General features: G+C 45.4%; 1 protein-coding gene across 8 annotated transcripts in view; it reads left to right on the top strand.

Moving 5' to 3' along the window:
* Positions 1-14,854, top strand: part of LOC125705923 (CUGBP Elav-like family member 4) — an 83,007-nt gene that overhangs the window by 39,792 nt on the left and 28,361 nt on the right. For all 8 annotated transcript variants that reach the window (XR_007381775.1, XR_007381774.1, XR_007381776.1 and 5 more), the window contains exon 3: positions 13,407-13,455. Coding sequence is in view for 1 of the 8 variants with exons in the window: in XM_048972282.1 (XP_048828239.1) it covers positions 13,407-13,455 (49 nt within the window). In the remaining 7 variants the exon portion in view is untranslated. The remainder of the gene's footprint in view (positions 1-13,406; positions 13,456-14,854) is intronic.

Genomic DNA, 14,854 nt, shown 5'->3' with positions numbered 1-14,854 from the left:
CCGGGCCTGCAGGAGAGACCAGGGGCCTGTGGGAGAGACCAGGGACCTGTAGGAGAGACCGGGGGCCTGCCGGAGAGACCGGGGACCTGTAGGAGAGACCGGGGGCCTGCCGGAGAGACCAGGGGCCTGTAGTAGAGACCGGGCACTTGCAGGAGAGACTGGGGGTCTGCTGGAGAGACCGGGGGCCTGCAGGAGAGACTGGGGGCCTGCTGGAGAGATCGGGGGCCTGCAGGAGAGACTGGGGGCCTGTAGTAGAGACCGGGGGCTTGCAGGAGAGACTGGGGGCCTGCTGGAGAGACCGGGGACCCGTGGAGAACATGGTGTCTACAGCACACCCAGGAAGCACCCTGGGCAAATAAGTACCCCCTCCGGGTAATAAGATGCGGCCAATGGAAACATAGTGCTTCAGGCTGTCTGACGGCCTCTCTCTGGGCTGGCTAATCTTCCGGAGGCGTCGTCGGGATGTCCCGCGGTTGCCGGCTGTGCCCTATAGATGCCTCACTGTGCGTCGAGGGTCGCATGTCCCTGGGTGTTTCCGAAGCGTCCGGAAGTTCTAATTATAATAATCGCAGAAACAAACAAACAAAAACGTCATCTTTGATAAAAATCTATTGACAAGGTATTTTATAATTATATAAATGTTCAAGGTTTGATTGTCATGTGTGCATAATACGATGAAATTCTTGCGTGCTTCTTTGAAACCAGAATGCCAAATAAATAAAAACAAATAAATACGAGATTAAAAGTACGCCAGCTGTCGGTACATGACAACAAACAACTAAAACCGAAAATAACACCACTGAAGACAAATAACTGGAGACAAGACTTGGAGATTCAAATAAAATGTATATTTTATATATAGCTTACGGACCTTTGATGTAACTGACCATCTGAATGCTTCATGATCCATTAGCAAACTCCAAACCAAATTCAGGTGTGCTTGAGCATCTCATGGTTGGAATGCTAAGGAGCAGCTGGATTGGGAATGTTACCGTGGTTTTTTTGTGGAAGAAAATGGAGGTATTGATAAAATTACAGAAATATTTCCTTCCACTTCTAGTCAAACTAGTAAATGGCAGACTGGCAAACCGGTGTCTTATGAGAGTACTGTAGCAGTATGAGTTTTCATGCATTTCCCAAATTTCATACTGACTATGGTTAATCTACATGAAAGTTTGTAAGAATGTGTCATTGACCAAAACCCCGTTCTCCACATGATTAATTAGTGTTGACCCCCTCTGAGGAATGGAAATGAATCTTTAATCTGAATACCTCAGAGGACATTAGTGTTACAAAAACACTCATTAGCCAATATTACTCCAGTTGACCTGTAACAGGGGAAAAACTGTTGATCATTAATCATATGTGTGTTGTAAGCCCTCACGTTCACATGCATAATGCAATGCACATTAGGGTGTCCCTCCTGTGGCTCCTTCTGCGAGCTCCTGCACATGTATGGGCACTAAGAAAAGTGAGAGGGTGGCGAAGCAAAACCAGTCAGAGACCCCCCCACAGCCAATGGGCTGCCCCATAACAGGCAACCAAACTCCAGCTGCCAATCAAAACAGCCTTAGGCCCTGCTACTGATTCGCGTGCATAAATTAGCATATATTTGCATAAGCAGCCGCTGATTTAGTCAGTACCCACGGCCCCCCAGACATTGTGACATTTTCTTTTTCCATCTGTCCCCACTCTTATCACTCATAAGGGGGGGGGGAATAAAGTTGCGGAGTGACCTCTCTGCATCCAGTCTCATTGCCGAAGAACTGCTTGTTTATGCTATACAAAATCTGTTGGATGGACAGTAAGGGACAGCTGAATTGTGAAGGAATAAAGGTTTCCGTTTGTAACGGTGAATTCTTTTTTCTTAACTTTCTGGCGTTAGCAAACTAAACAATGCTCAACTTTAAGTAAGATTAAGTTATTGAGTATACCGAATGCATCTGAATTAAAATATTGCTAACATTCTCCGGGCTGTGTATTAATATCAACAAATCCAAAGGTAAGACAGGGCCAATACTAGCACAAGACCATTCCCAGCGAACTCTTGCTGCAATAAAAACTGTTTCATCAAAATCATTTATTCAGCAGTGCTTTCTTCTCTGCACCAGAGCAGAGTGTCGGTTGGCCATTTAAGGACAATGACCCTTGATCGGCAATAAATAACAGCAAGAAAAGGATTATATGTGATGCATCTTTGTCCTCTGAAAGTGAGCAATATGATTATGGAGAAACACTGCTGTATGGTTACTTCACAATAAGAATAGAAGCCTTATAAATTACACACGCTCATATAATCGCTCCGCAGTGACAAGGAGGGTGGCCAGAAGCAGAGTGTAGCCGCAAAATTAAGCACAATCAAATCTCATGCCATGCACCTAGTACAATAAGCTGAGCAAAGTCCATTTGGAGCCTGTCCGCCCGGTTGGACCCTTAAAGAATGAAAGGGGATGTTCTAGAACGAGACGGCTGGTGCAGAGGACATAATGGAGAAATCGGTCATATATTGTGGGGCAGCGAACACAAATAAAAAGGTGAGAAAAATACATCAACACAGCCCACAGTTCATTTATTTATCTACTGGAAAATCCTCAGGGTGAAGAGGGACGTAGTAAGAATTAAAATTCTGCCTCTGCCGTCTTAGGGAGAAAATTTCCTCAAATGGAAGACTCACACACCAACAGAGTGAGAGTTTGTTAAACAAAGGCACACCTGAGCTCAAAGACTTAATCTGTGCACAGCTGCTGGTAATTAATACCCATTTCTTCCTAAGTTAGCTCCTGGTAGAGCTAACACTGGGTAAAGCTATTGTCTAGCTCAGTGTTCCTCAGTCCAGTCTACGGAAACTCACAATTGGTCCATGTTTTTGCTTCCTCTGAGCTCCCTGCCAGACAATTCACATTTTTGCTCCAGGAGGTGAGAGGGACCATCTGTAAGTCCCCAAGGACCGAACTGGGAAACACTTGTCTAGCTGAAAACATGTTAAACTTAAATGAAAATGAACATAGAGCTAGTTATTCTCATAGTAGAATGAAATGAGTAGTTGGTCCTTCTCTCTCTCGGAACATTTTGCAAACTTGTAGCAGACAGATAACCACATGATTACTGCGCTGCCCTTCTGAATGAGTTTTATAAGTCTGGAAAACCAATACACAATTTAGCACAGTTCATTTGGCAAGGGGTTGATCATTTATAAAAGATACAAAAGGGACAGTGTTATGTTAACAAGATTCTAAGAGTGGTCCAGCCAATGCAATGCCACAATTAAAGGAACAGAAAGCGGCAATTCCGATGTGCAGTTTGAAGTTTTTTCTGATATGCTAGCATGAATGCACAGAGGACAAAAGGTTCTAGAACCTGCTCTGAAATAAAAACCAGGCATCATTATGAATGTAGAGGTCTTTTCAACAATCGAGGAACTGACGGTCTGCTGTGGCAACCTTCCGGAATTGCTTGACTGATTCAGGGGAAAACATCTCTTCAAACATCAAAGCAGACCTTTGATCCTTAAAACAAGTAAAAAATTTTATAATCTGATGCTCACAGATCACAGGTAGATTCTGCATCCCTGGGATTCCACTCACAAGGAATTTCACTGGGTTGAAACAAAATGTTGGTAACCAATGGCAACAGTCCCAGTCACATCATTGGTCTTTATGTACAACACTCAGAGTAATAACACATTGACAAAGCATGGTTTTTATTGTTCAGTTTCTTTCAGAATAAAATAAGGGGTCCCCAGAAGATGACTGTTTTTTTCTGTGAATGCTTTTTCTTTCTGTGAAGTACACGGTGTACTATACCCATTCTGGACACACTTCACTATTCACCAGGCATAAAATACTTAATTTGAAAAAATACCTCCAGTCACGCTTAAAGTTTTAATAAGAGAAGGTGGCTGACAGAAAGAGAAGATTAATACCTCTGTTGCATGTGCTTGTCTTCTGTCGTTTACCTATTTTTCTGTCGTCGCAATTCCCCTCATTTTCTGTCGTCGCAATTCCCCTACTGTGAGCTCTCAGAGCATCTCATTCTGAATCCTTTGAACGCTATAGCAGATGATCGCTTCAGCCACACTTGTTGTCAAAAAGTAACCTGAAAATGTCATACTTAAAAGTACTGTACAACATCAAATACCATAACCTACAATGTCAGAGCCTTCTATAGCACGCAAAGATTTTTTTGTTACTAGTATACAGTCTGTGCAGTGAGACAGGTTTTCACTGCATCCTTTTCTTTGAGTTAATGTTTCATATCACGTTGGTTAAGGACTGTCAAAAAAAACCAGTTCCTAAGATGGGGACTATTTTGGGGCGGGAGTAGGGCAAACTATGAATTTTTTAGGCCAGCATGTAAGGACATCAGACAAAGGAATGGAAGGACCCCTCACCCCTGCATTGGTTTCTGGAGGAATTAATTGGCTGGCCTCTGGTCTTTATACCAAGCATGAGGCATGGCTTTTCCTTAACTTAGACTTCCTGACTTCTTTGATTGTCTTTTCGTATTGTTTTCACATGTTCTTGAAGTGGTGTGTGGTAAATAATTGAGGAGACACTTCTGTCCTGGAGGCAGGCTTTGTTTAGCTGGTTATGATACCCCACAGTCAGCACATAGGTAGCAGCACTACAGTGACTAATAGGCCTGATTGACCGCAGAGGCTGTTGCAGCTTCTGCCTCTGAATTCTCTGTCTGAGGGTGTAGATGTTGTCATGTTCTCCCCTTGCAGCCATAGTCTGTCTGAAGGAACTACCTGTCATCCACAGTTTGTACTGAGTAGAAAAGCTCTTGCTCTTTCCTGTTAAAAACTTTTTGAGGGAGATGCTGGGCGTTTGAGACAAAGGTGAGCCAGCTTTCTATTTGCAATTGTCATGAGTTCTGTGCTCTCTCTCCAAGAGATTTCTGAATAGCTCTATGCTGCCCCCAGAGGAGATCTGCGCCATATAGCACCTTATCGGTGGCTCACAGTAGTTAGCTGTCCCCTGCCAGCACTAATTAACTGTCACTCTAGGTTTGGCTCACCAAACAACCTTTTCAATTACACCTTCCATCTAGTGCCGGTGCCTTCGAGGTACAGGCCCTGTCTCGCGGACCTCCCGCACCGTTGGCTGCAAGCACGAGGGTGAGTGTGAATTGGGACTGCAGGTACGAGCCAGGCCCGATGAAGACTAAAAACTATTCAAAATGGCACTTTAATATTCTCAGTGAAGAGAGAGAGGGTGGCCTGCAGAAAGGGGCAGGTATCCCCCCGGTGCCACCCTCCCTGAATAAACCTGTCCACATAAGACGCCTGTGGTGGGGAGGTGTCCGAAGGGGTGGAAGTCAAGTACAGTGCCCTGACAACAGTTGTTGGTTGATTCTGTGTTTGCCTCCCTTCCATGTCAAAGCAAAAACACAAAGAATCACGCATTTCTCCCGAGTGCGTTGCTTGTTCCTGCAGCTCTGCGGAGCGTCACGTAAGCATGTCAAATGCATTTTCATTCTGAGAGCAGACAAGACATTACTTTTCCCTCCCAGTTAAAAAAATTATATCACGCACTAAAAGCCCCTTTAAGGTTCTTCTTGAATGCGGGAGTTTTTGTTTACTTTCAAGCCCAAATTTCTACCTCTGGCTGAATCTTGCGATTTTGCTTTGATTACATTTTCCTTGCTTTTCCTTGACAGAAAGCATAATAATAACAGATCCCTGCAGCTTTGGAATATTGAACTCCAATCCAGATCCACAAGTAAATTCGCCCATTCGTCTTCTGAGTAATAGTGGCACTTTGAGTATTTGTTAATCAGATTGATGTGGCCCTTTTAAAAAATTAACAGAATCGTTAACAATGGTAATAACAACACACTCTTCACATTGACGGTTTTAGACCAGTTTTACGGCTGATGTATAGCTGCCGACAAATGACGATACCTCAATCCAAAGCCAATTAGAAGGAGAAAAGCCAGCAGACCGCGCAGAGACCCCAAATGTTTCACCCATACCGCTGCAGTTCTTGCGCTTCGCATGCCTGCAGGCCTGTGTCTATCCCTCATCCTCACAAGGTCAAGAGCTCTTCTGCGGAGGCCCTTCGTTTCCTCGCTACACAATCACTTACCCCATCTGCAGGGTCCCGGCTGCAAAGAGGAGACAGGAGCCCTTTCAGTCAGAGGGTGTAACACGGCGCTCTGATTAAAACCAACACGACAAAGCCTTGAATCCATCCATTTTAGTTCACCTCCCTATCAAGTCCACTATTTTAATGTGTATATATGAGAGTGAAGACTGATTTTAACATGCTGTAACTCATGGCTCATTTCTGTCATATAATATCGTACCTCTTTTATGTCTGCAGTTGGGCCAAACTCGTAATTATTGGATGCTGTTAAGTCAAACGTCAGCTTCTGTTGATTATACAGAAGTCATTCCTCAAGAACATCGTCTTGTCTCTGTTTTTTCTGAATTTCTAATGGATTGTTCATTGTTCTGATGATGAGTCCATCTTCCTCTCCTCCCCTTTACTCTTCAAACATCATGGCTGTTTACAATGCACTGGGTCTTCTCGTAATATGCCCAGCATGAGACAGCTTTAGTCTTGTCATTTGTGCTTCAAATGAAAATTCAGGCTAGATTTGATCAAGAATCCGCTCCTTTGTTTTCCTTACAGTTCATGGTTTTCTTAAAAGGCTTCACCAGCACGCAGTCTCACCAGGGACGGATTACGGACCGGGCCAGCGGGGCCGCTGCCCAGGGGCCCTTGGGGTGCAGGGGGCCCGTGGGGCCCCTAGCCCAAAACAATTTGCAACGCTTATCAACAATGTATTTTCGTTTGTCTATTTTAGAGGGCTTACATTCTTTGATCCTCTGCCTACAAGGGCCCCTGACCCTATAGGGAGGGCGTTTGGCTGCCAAGGGCCCTTGAATTGTGGTGGTTGTGGTGGTGGTGCTGGTGGTGGTGGTGGTAGTGGGGGGGGGGGGCTCGCGAACGTCTCTCCCAAGGGCCCACACAACCCATTATCCGTCCCTGAGTCTCACTGATATTAATACTTTTACTGTCCTGATTCTTCATTGTCCTGCATTCACGTCCACGGAAAATACCACATTCTGAAATATCCTGATCTTTGTTCTTGGGGAAACGTCAGCACTGTTGAATTTTTTCTCTCTCTCTCCTAACCCTCCATCAGCTGCCTGTGAGGTGTTTCTTGACACAAGGATTCTTTAATGTTGACGAATGTTCCAAGAAGACAAAAACTATCTATAACCTCTATGTATTCACCACCAGCTATAAAGTTAGCTGCCAATCCTGTGATCATAACCTTTTTTTTATTCACATTTACCAGTAGTATTCCTCTCTGTTCTTTAACTTATCAGGCCCTTCTACAACTTCTGCCATAAGTGTGATGTCGGTTCCTTTGGGATCTTAAGCATCCATGCATCTATTTTTCTACCCGCTTGTCCTATGCAGGGTTGCGGGGGCCCACAGCCTACCCCAGAATCTACGGGCACAAGGCAGGGAATAACCGAGGATGTGGCGCCAACCCATTAGCCAATGGTCACAATCCAGGAATTATCTTTAAGTTATGCTAATGTTGGTGTAACACTGGGTTTTTTTGCCTGTAGAAATATTCTAGGATAGCCATATCAAAATTTCTCCTCTTTGTTAAACTCACCCATTAGTGCCTCATATTTGATTAATCAATTTTTTCTTTAAGTTAATCCACCAATTAAATCAATCAATGAAATGAGCGGTGAAATTGAACAAATACATTCATGGAGCCTGGAGACCAAAGGTATACTCCTTTAGCGATTCAGCAGGGCATCAATAACATTTTGGCGAACAAACAACATTCTTATTAATTGATTTGTATACATTCTAATGTTAAAATGTGTTATTTCTGAGCAAATGTACATTGACTGCACAGGCACATAGTTAAAAATATAATTTACTTTGGCAGCCTAAGTGCCAGTTGGATGGTGATTATGACAGTGTGCAACCTTCTGTAAGTCCTATACTAATCTGTAACTAATCAGAAAGACAATGAGACAATCTGGGACACCACTTTTTCCAAGAACATACCATAGTTTGAAATGTTCAACACTGACGTCATTCTGCTAATTCTTTTCCAATTATCCATCGCGAGTCAGCAATTATGTCTCTTTTTCTTTGGCATTTCTTGCTTCCAACTTATACATTTAGCAATTCACTTTCTATGTATGGCACTAATCCACAGTGAATGATCTTGACCAAAATCTTGCCAGCATGATATAAGAGAGATTGTATAATAGGTCCCTTTCTTTGGTATTGGAATCTAAATTGATCTCTTCCTGTTGTTGGCCATTGATTCCTTTTCAGCTGCTTGTAATATTGCTTTTGGGATGTCACAACTTTTCTTTTCTGCATCTCGCTCGCCGTACTGCCTGTGTCATCTTCTATATCTTATGATTTGAACAGTGTGACGTGGCACTTAACCATATCTCCTATTTGACTCTCCCTGCCGGCCCCACGAGGATGGGTTCCCCCTTTGAGTCTGGTCCCTCCCAAGGTTTCTTCCTTCTTGGGAGTTTTTCCTTGCCACTGTCGCCTTTGGCTTGCTCACTGGGGGCTTTGGGTGCGGATGCTGTAAAGCGCTTTGAGACGATGTAATGTCGTGAAACTGCGCTATACAAAAATAAATTTGTTGTTGTTGTTTTTGGTGGTGACCTCAGCTCATCTGACCTCCTCTCCAAGTGCCAAAGGGTTTTCCATGTATCTGACCTCATTAACTATATATTGGTTGTTGATGTCTTTCATAGAGGTTTCTTGTGTGTTTCTTCTATCTTTGCCCGATCTTGGCTCTTCTAGTTATCATTTGTCCATTGATGTCTCTCAACATGCACTCAAGCTTAGAAGTTTTTAATCTTGTGGATGTTCCGAAAAACAGCCCTTGTTTTCCCATATTTCCATCTTCAAAGATTTTCCAACTGTTGTACTTTTAAGAGATATTTAAGCTTCTCTTCTCTTCCTCTTTGATTTTTTTTTCAGATTCCTTTTGAATTACTTCTTTGAATTTTGTCCACAGCTCTTCTGGTTCTCCATCAAATAGGTTCCGCATCTCAAAACGGTCTCTGATGTCTTCCTTTATGGGAATGGATGCATTCAGCAGGTCATTTCTAGGAAGTCACATGATCTTGTTCCTCCTCAGCCTCACTTGAAGTTTGGAGGTGGCTTATCGCTGCCTTCTTCCACGAAATTTGAAAAATTGCCAATACTGTTGTCAGCGCTGCAATCGTACACTGACTAACACAGACTTATATTATTGGTACCTAATCTGCGTGGCAGATTTTGTCCAGCACTACTGGTAGGACCTAAAATTCAATAACTCAGGCAACAAAGTCTCTAGCCCTCCCCCAACTCCCAACAAGACACCATACTGTTAGGAGGGCTAGACCATTGTCTGTTTATATATAAACGCTCCACCGAGTTGTCAGTAAAGATGAATGTCTGTATGAGGCAGACCTAATAGTGTTTTCCTTACATGCACTCGCTTTGCACAGGGTGTAGGAGTAAATGTGTGACGCAGTGTGTGCTGCAATCACAGCAGTTACCGGGATGGGGACGCATATCTGTTCAACCGGTATGTGAGAGAAGGACTATAAACCCAGTGGGTGTGTGTCTGGATTATCTCTTATCACTTTACTCTCACTGCAGGTTTTATTTTCCCTATTTCCATCCTCAGTCATCAGCTGAACTTCATGAGTATATTAAGGATGAGTATAAATCGGTGACCAAGTAAAGAATAATAACCAAAGCCTCCTTTGAGAGAAAAATTCGGGAGGTACAAGAAACGGAGATTGTGGTGAGCCGTCCGCATGCGGCAGCCTGGCCAGTCCCTCTCCGTCGCACTGTGCTGCTGCGGTCGCGGAGCATGGAGCCTGTGGAGCTGTAAAGATCCCCGGCGTTCGGGCCACGTCCGGGTCCTCTTAGCCGTGGGTGAGGAGCAGCCATAAACGCAGTGCAGTGTGGATTCCGCTCAGCGGGAACCTGCATCGCTGCACGATCCCAGCTGGGAAGAACGGCGAATTTATGAAACCGAATATAAATGGCCGGCCAACTCTCTCCTTCGTCCTTGACGTCCAGATTATCCCAGTATCTGACTCCCACTAACCCAGCTCAGATGTGGAGTTAGGCAAAGATTAGGAAAACACATTCCCAGTGGTCCTCTAGGAGGTCGGAGCTGGGTAATGGGCCTGGAGCACATTATCGATCGCCTTTAAAAAGGGATCACAACACTGCAAATGTGAATATACATGAATATATGTTTATGGATGTTTAAACGTCAATAAATGTGACTTATCGAAAATGGTGCACGGAGAATCGGTGGCAGGATAATTGGAAAGTGAGGGACAGCATTCCCAGAGCAACAATTGAAGAATTCAGGTGCTAAATCCTATACGTTCCTGTTTATCTTGTTCTTTAAAACACAAAAAAAAAACAGCCCTTGAAAAAAGCGGATGGCAGCTTCTGTCCTGCTAGGCCTTTGGGGCCTGCTGAGCCTCATCCCCCATGGGCTCTCGGAATACCCAGTCCAAGAGTCCAGCCCCAGCTGTCCCGCTGGGAGATTCCTTCGGCCCCTTTCTTCGGCACGGACCGCAAACATTCGCCAGTCCGCACTCTCGCGGTTCCTTCCTTTTCTTCATCAGGTATAGTTTTGTCCGTCCCGCTTTCGCTCAGCATCCCACATACTCCGGTATATTTAGTGAAGGTCTCCTACGGCGTGTTTGGCAGAATCCTCCGGTTGATTTGCTCCCGCTCGCGTAGCGCCTATTTGAGGTAGCTCCCCTGCAGCAGCCGAGGCGAACTCGGCAGTGTCTCGCTGCCGTTTCGTCTCGTCTCGGTCTTCGTATGTCTCATAAAAAGGATAAAAAGCAAGGACGTTCCCCCTAGCAGGGAATGGGAGAAAAAAAAATGCAGCGAATGAATCATGTATAGCAGGAGACTGGGGGGGGGGGGGGTGGGGGGGAACAGGCTAGGCCAGAGTATACATCCTACACAGGGATGCTTCAATTGCTAATTAAACAGCCAGTGCAGTTGTAGCGTAGCCCAAGGAGATGCAAAGAGTTATAATATTAGAAAAAGTAAAGTCACATTCATCCTGGGCTTCTACGCAGGCCAAATGGAATAAGGCGTAAACATACACAGATCTTTCATGGTCATAAGAGGTCTTTCTGAAGCACCCTGCTTGTCGTGGCCTGCATGGTCAGCCCATCACGCTTCTCTAGAGATGACGTAAGGGATGGCAGACTGCTCTTACTGAGCGCGCTCACAACCCGCCATGTGTTTATACGTGCGGCCGCCACAGCCACCTGTGGTTGGAAATGTCAGTCTGCCTAGCCTGCCTCCCCATCGACCCCCACCCCCCACCAGCGCTGACTCTCAAGGACTCAGATAAATTAGAGATAATTAACTTTGCCTTGATCTGCCGGCTAATCTTACACTCAATAATAAAGGATTCGGCTGTCACTTTGGCCATCTGCTGCTCAGTGCAGATCCGCCGCTCTATGTGTGTGTGCGTGAAGGTATGTTGACAGTCGCCATTAAATTAAAAGTTACCTGGGATTATTAATGTACTGTAGCTGAGTTAATTGCAAATTTTCACCATTATCTCCCTTTTGTCTGCTTTTCATCTACTTCATCTCACATTTCTGCCTTGGCTGTTGGAGTGAGACAGGAGCTCTTCTTAGTGAGGAAGATGGGTGGCCCGTCCTTATGTCAATGCATGGATGAAGGTCGACTGTGGTGGAGAGATGGGCCACTCACGCTGAGCCTCAGGGCCATATACAGAGACCCCACACTTGACCAGAGCATGAGATGGATCACTAGCCTTTGAGCAGGGAGTCTCTTCTGCTTGGAAGTTGCCTCCTTCCCATGGGTAAATTACCACCTGTTAGGAAAGGGGCTCTGCTGACTAGCAAACAGTTGGCAGCTTGAGCCCCGTGACCAGTTGCTGGTGGTCACACTGCCACACTGTCGTGTGCTGATCCCAAAGTCCCCAACTCTTAAATCACCAGCCTGAAAATGAGCAAAGCAGGACGTGGTGCTGATATATATCTATAAAGGAAAGTCTGGGTTTCTGATGTGTGCTAAATGAAAATGGTTCTAAGCTACAGCTCCTCGTTTGTCTAGGAAGACGATTGTCAAAAAGACAAACCCATGCTATTGTCGTCATTACTGGGGGGACAGTCTTTGGAAGGGAGAACAGGCTTCAGCTTCTCTCACCACTGAACCTGTAGATGCTTTCACTTGATGGAAAAAAATTGCAATAGTTTTTATTTTCTGGGAAATTATTAGATTAATAAATTATATCCCATAACAGTACAAGCAGTGTGAAAATTGGATGGATGGATGGATAGTGTTGAACCTTGGGTGATTTCTTCACTGGTATTAATATTCATGTATGGCAGTGTTGTCCCCACAATCCAAAAATATGCTGAGGCTAATTGGTGTTGCTAAATTGCCCGTAGGTGTGCATACGTGAGTGAATGGTGTGTGAGTGTGCCCTGCGACGGGCTGGCCCCCCATCCTGGGTTGTTCCCTGCCTCGTGCCCATTCCTTCTGGGATAGGCTCCGGACCCCCCGCGACCCAGTAGGATAAGCGGTTAGGAAAATGGATGGATGGATGGCAGTGTTGTTGATAAGTATTAGATGGTTAACTATGTTCTGCAGGGCCAGAATGGACTGGCGATCTTTCCATGTCACTCCAGCGAACACATCCGGTGGCTTATGACAGACCCAGACATGACTGTCTCAAAAGACATGAAAGAACTTCACAGACCAACTTGATGTATCTACAGACATTTGAAGGATCAAGAGTGCAAAAGGTTCATTGTGACTCATTTTAATGTTCCAGGTTAATTAGCAGTAACTCATAAAACACCAGACTCATAAAGTCCACAGTTCTCTATTACACCCAGGGTCTCTTCTAATTCTGTACAACCTGGCAACTGAAAACCCTTGTTACAAAACAATTATCACTTGTCACAGAACTGCTAGTGTGAATCTGGGCTCAGACACCAGTTCTGTGTCCATCTGCTCATGCTCTTTCCTCGCACACATCCTCCGCACAACCTGGCAACCACGGTCTGTTGTTTCCAAACAAAGGGAGATCTCTCTTTGCTCCCTGACTCTTGTTACATACCACATCGAAGTTGGCTGTCACAGGACTGCAAGTGTGAATCCAGGTTCAGTTCTGTTTCATCTGTCCAGGGCAGCCAAGATGTGCATTTCCGCCTTCCAATTGTTTCCATTGACTCATTACGCCATTCAAAATCTATTCCTCTAACCGGACTGCAGTTGTGATGCTTGTTCCAGACGCTGCCCAGTGCAACCAAGTTATTTTGCTGAACTCCCTTTTATTCTCATACTAACTTGGACGTCCTTCCTCCTCTCTCCTTTCAGATGAATCGGCCGATTCAGGTAAAGCCAGCGGACAGTGAAGGACGGGGAGGTAATTGACCGTCTTCTCAGCACACGTCAAGACCGGAATGTTTGTCCAGTTGTGTGTGGGTGTTTCTTGTTGTTGTTGCTTTACTTTGTTTTTCTGTTTTACATTCTATGATCAGGGATCATTCTGCACCATTTTTAGTATCAGCTTTTTATGGCTGAGATACTGGATTGCTGCACATGGCGAAAGGCTTACGCGAGAAACAAGTCATTCTGCTGGATACGATTTGTCAGTATACACTCATTCATAAGCTGCTTAAGGATATATATATAAATTGTGCAGAATAAGTTCGGCACAGCGGCGTAACATAGTTAGCGGACGCCATCAGGATTTCTTACACTGTAACGAACTTGTCCCGTTTGCATTCCCTCTCCCTGGAGTAGAGCTCGTTGGCGATTTACACTGCCAGGTTAGGATCAGGCTGCCCATTTCCTCGCCACACAAATCCCATTTAAATCCTATTTTTGTCACAGCGCCACTTTAATTAATGGCCATCTAAAAACAGGCAAAGTCTGACCGACAAGGCTTGGGCAGGAGCCAGTCTGCATTTTACGGAGATGAATTGGACGGGGGGCCTGAGAGAGAAGGATGGATGGGCCCCGCTATCAATTACCGCTCCCTCTCTGCCAGGGAGAGGGATAGGGGGAGGAAAAATGTACGCCAGTGAGTGAAATACAGACCGCCCTTCGTCCAAATCGCATCCCTGCAGGTCTGCTGTGGAAACTTTCGGTCTCAGATGGAATAAAGCACCTCAGTCGAACAGATTCTCGGCATCCGGAAATTATACTGGCATCCAAGGGAATCGGTCCGCTAAACGATTCATGTGAATAAAGCCCAGTTATGGCAGAATCGGCAGAGCTCTGAGACTGCGCGACTCAGCTCCACAGGGCTAAAGACGATGGGGGGGGGGGGAGTTTGAGGAATCAGAGGCCGGCGATGGCCAACAGGTACGGATGCCAGGGAGCCCATGTTCTGTGGGCCAGACCGCCTGGAAGCAGAGGATATATTTCTAGCCTGCGCCGGGCCGGGCTCTGCATGAGGTACATCGATCAGGCGCGTGACATCAGCCATTACCCGTCACCAGGGGTCGTGGCAGCATCTGGTTCTAATGCTTTTGCAGGCATTACTGCCTATTAGCGGATTCCGCCATTCGCTCAGCCTCCCCCCAGCCAGCCTCGCTGCAGAGGGATGTCTCCTCGCAATAAATAGACACATGCGGCTTCCTCTGCGGGGCCTTGATCCTGGGGGGGGGGGGAGGGGGACTTCCTGATCGGTTGCTCCCATCTTCTATACACCCTAAGCACTCGAACGAGACTCAGCAGCTGTGCGAACGGTTTTCATACGGATCCTTTTGCCATGATCCAAGTTAAGAAGGGACTGAACCCAAAAACAATGGAGAGAT

The sequence above is a fragment of the Brienomyrus brachyistius genome, chromosome 13 (genome assembly GCF_023856365.1).
Source record: "Brienomyrus brachyistius isolate T26 chromosome 13, BBRACH_0.4, whole genome shotgun sequence".
In the NCBI taxonomy this organism is placed as follows: domain Eukaryota; kingdom Metazoa; phylum Chordata; class Actinopteri; order Osteoglossiformes; family Mormyridae; genus Brienomyrus; species Brienomyrus brachyistius.
Note: the sequence above shows the minus strand (reverse complement) of the source record. Positions and strands in the feature narration are given on the sequence as shown.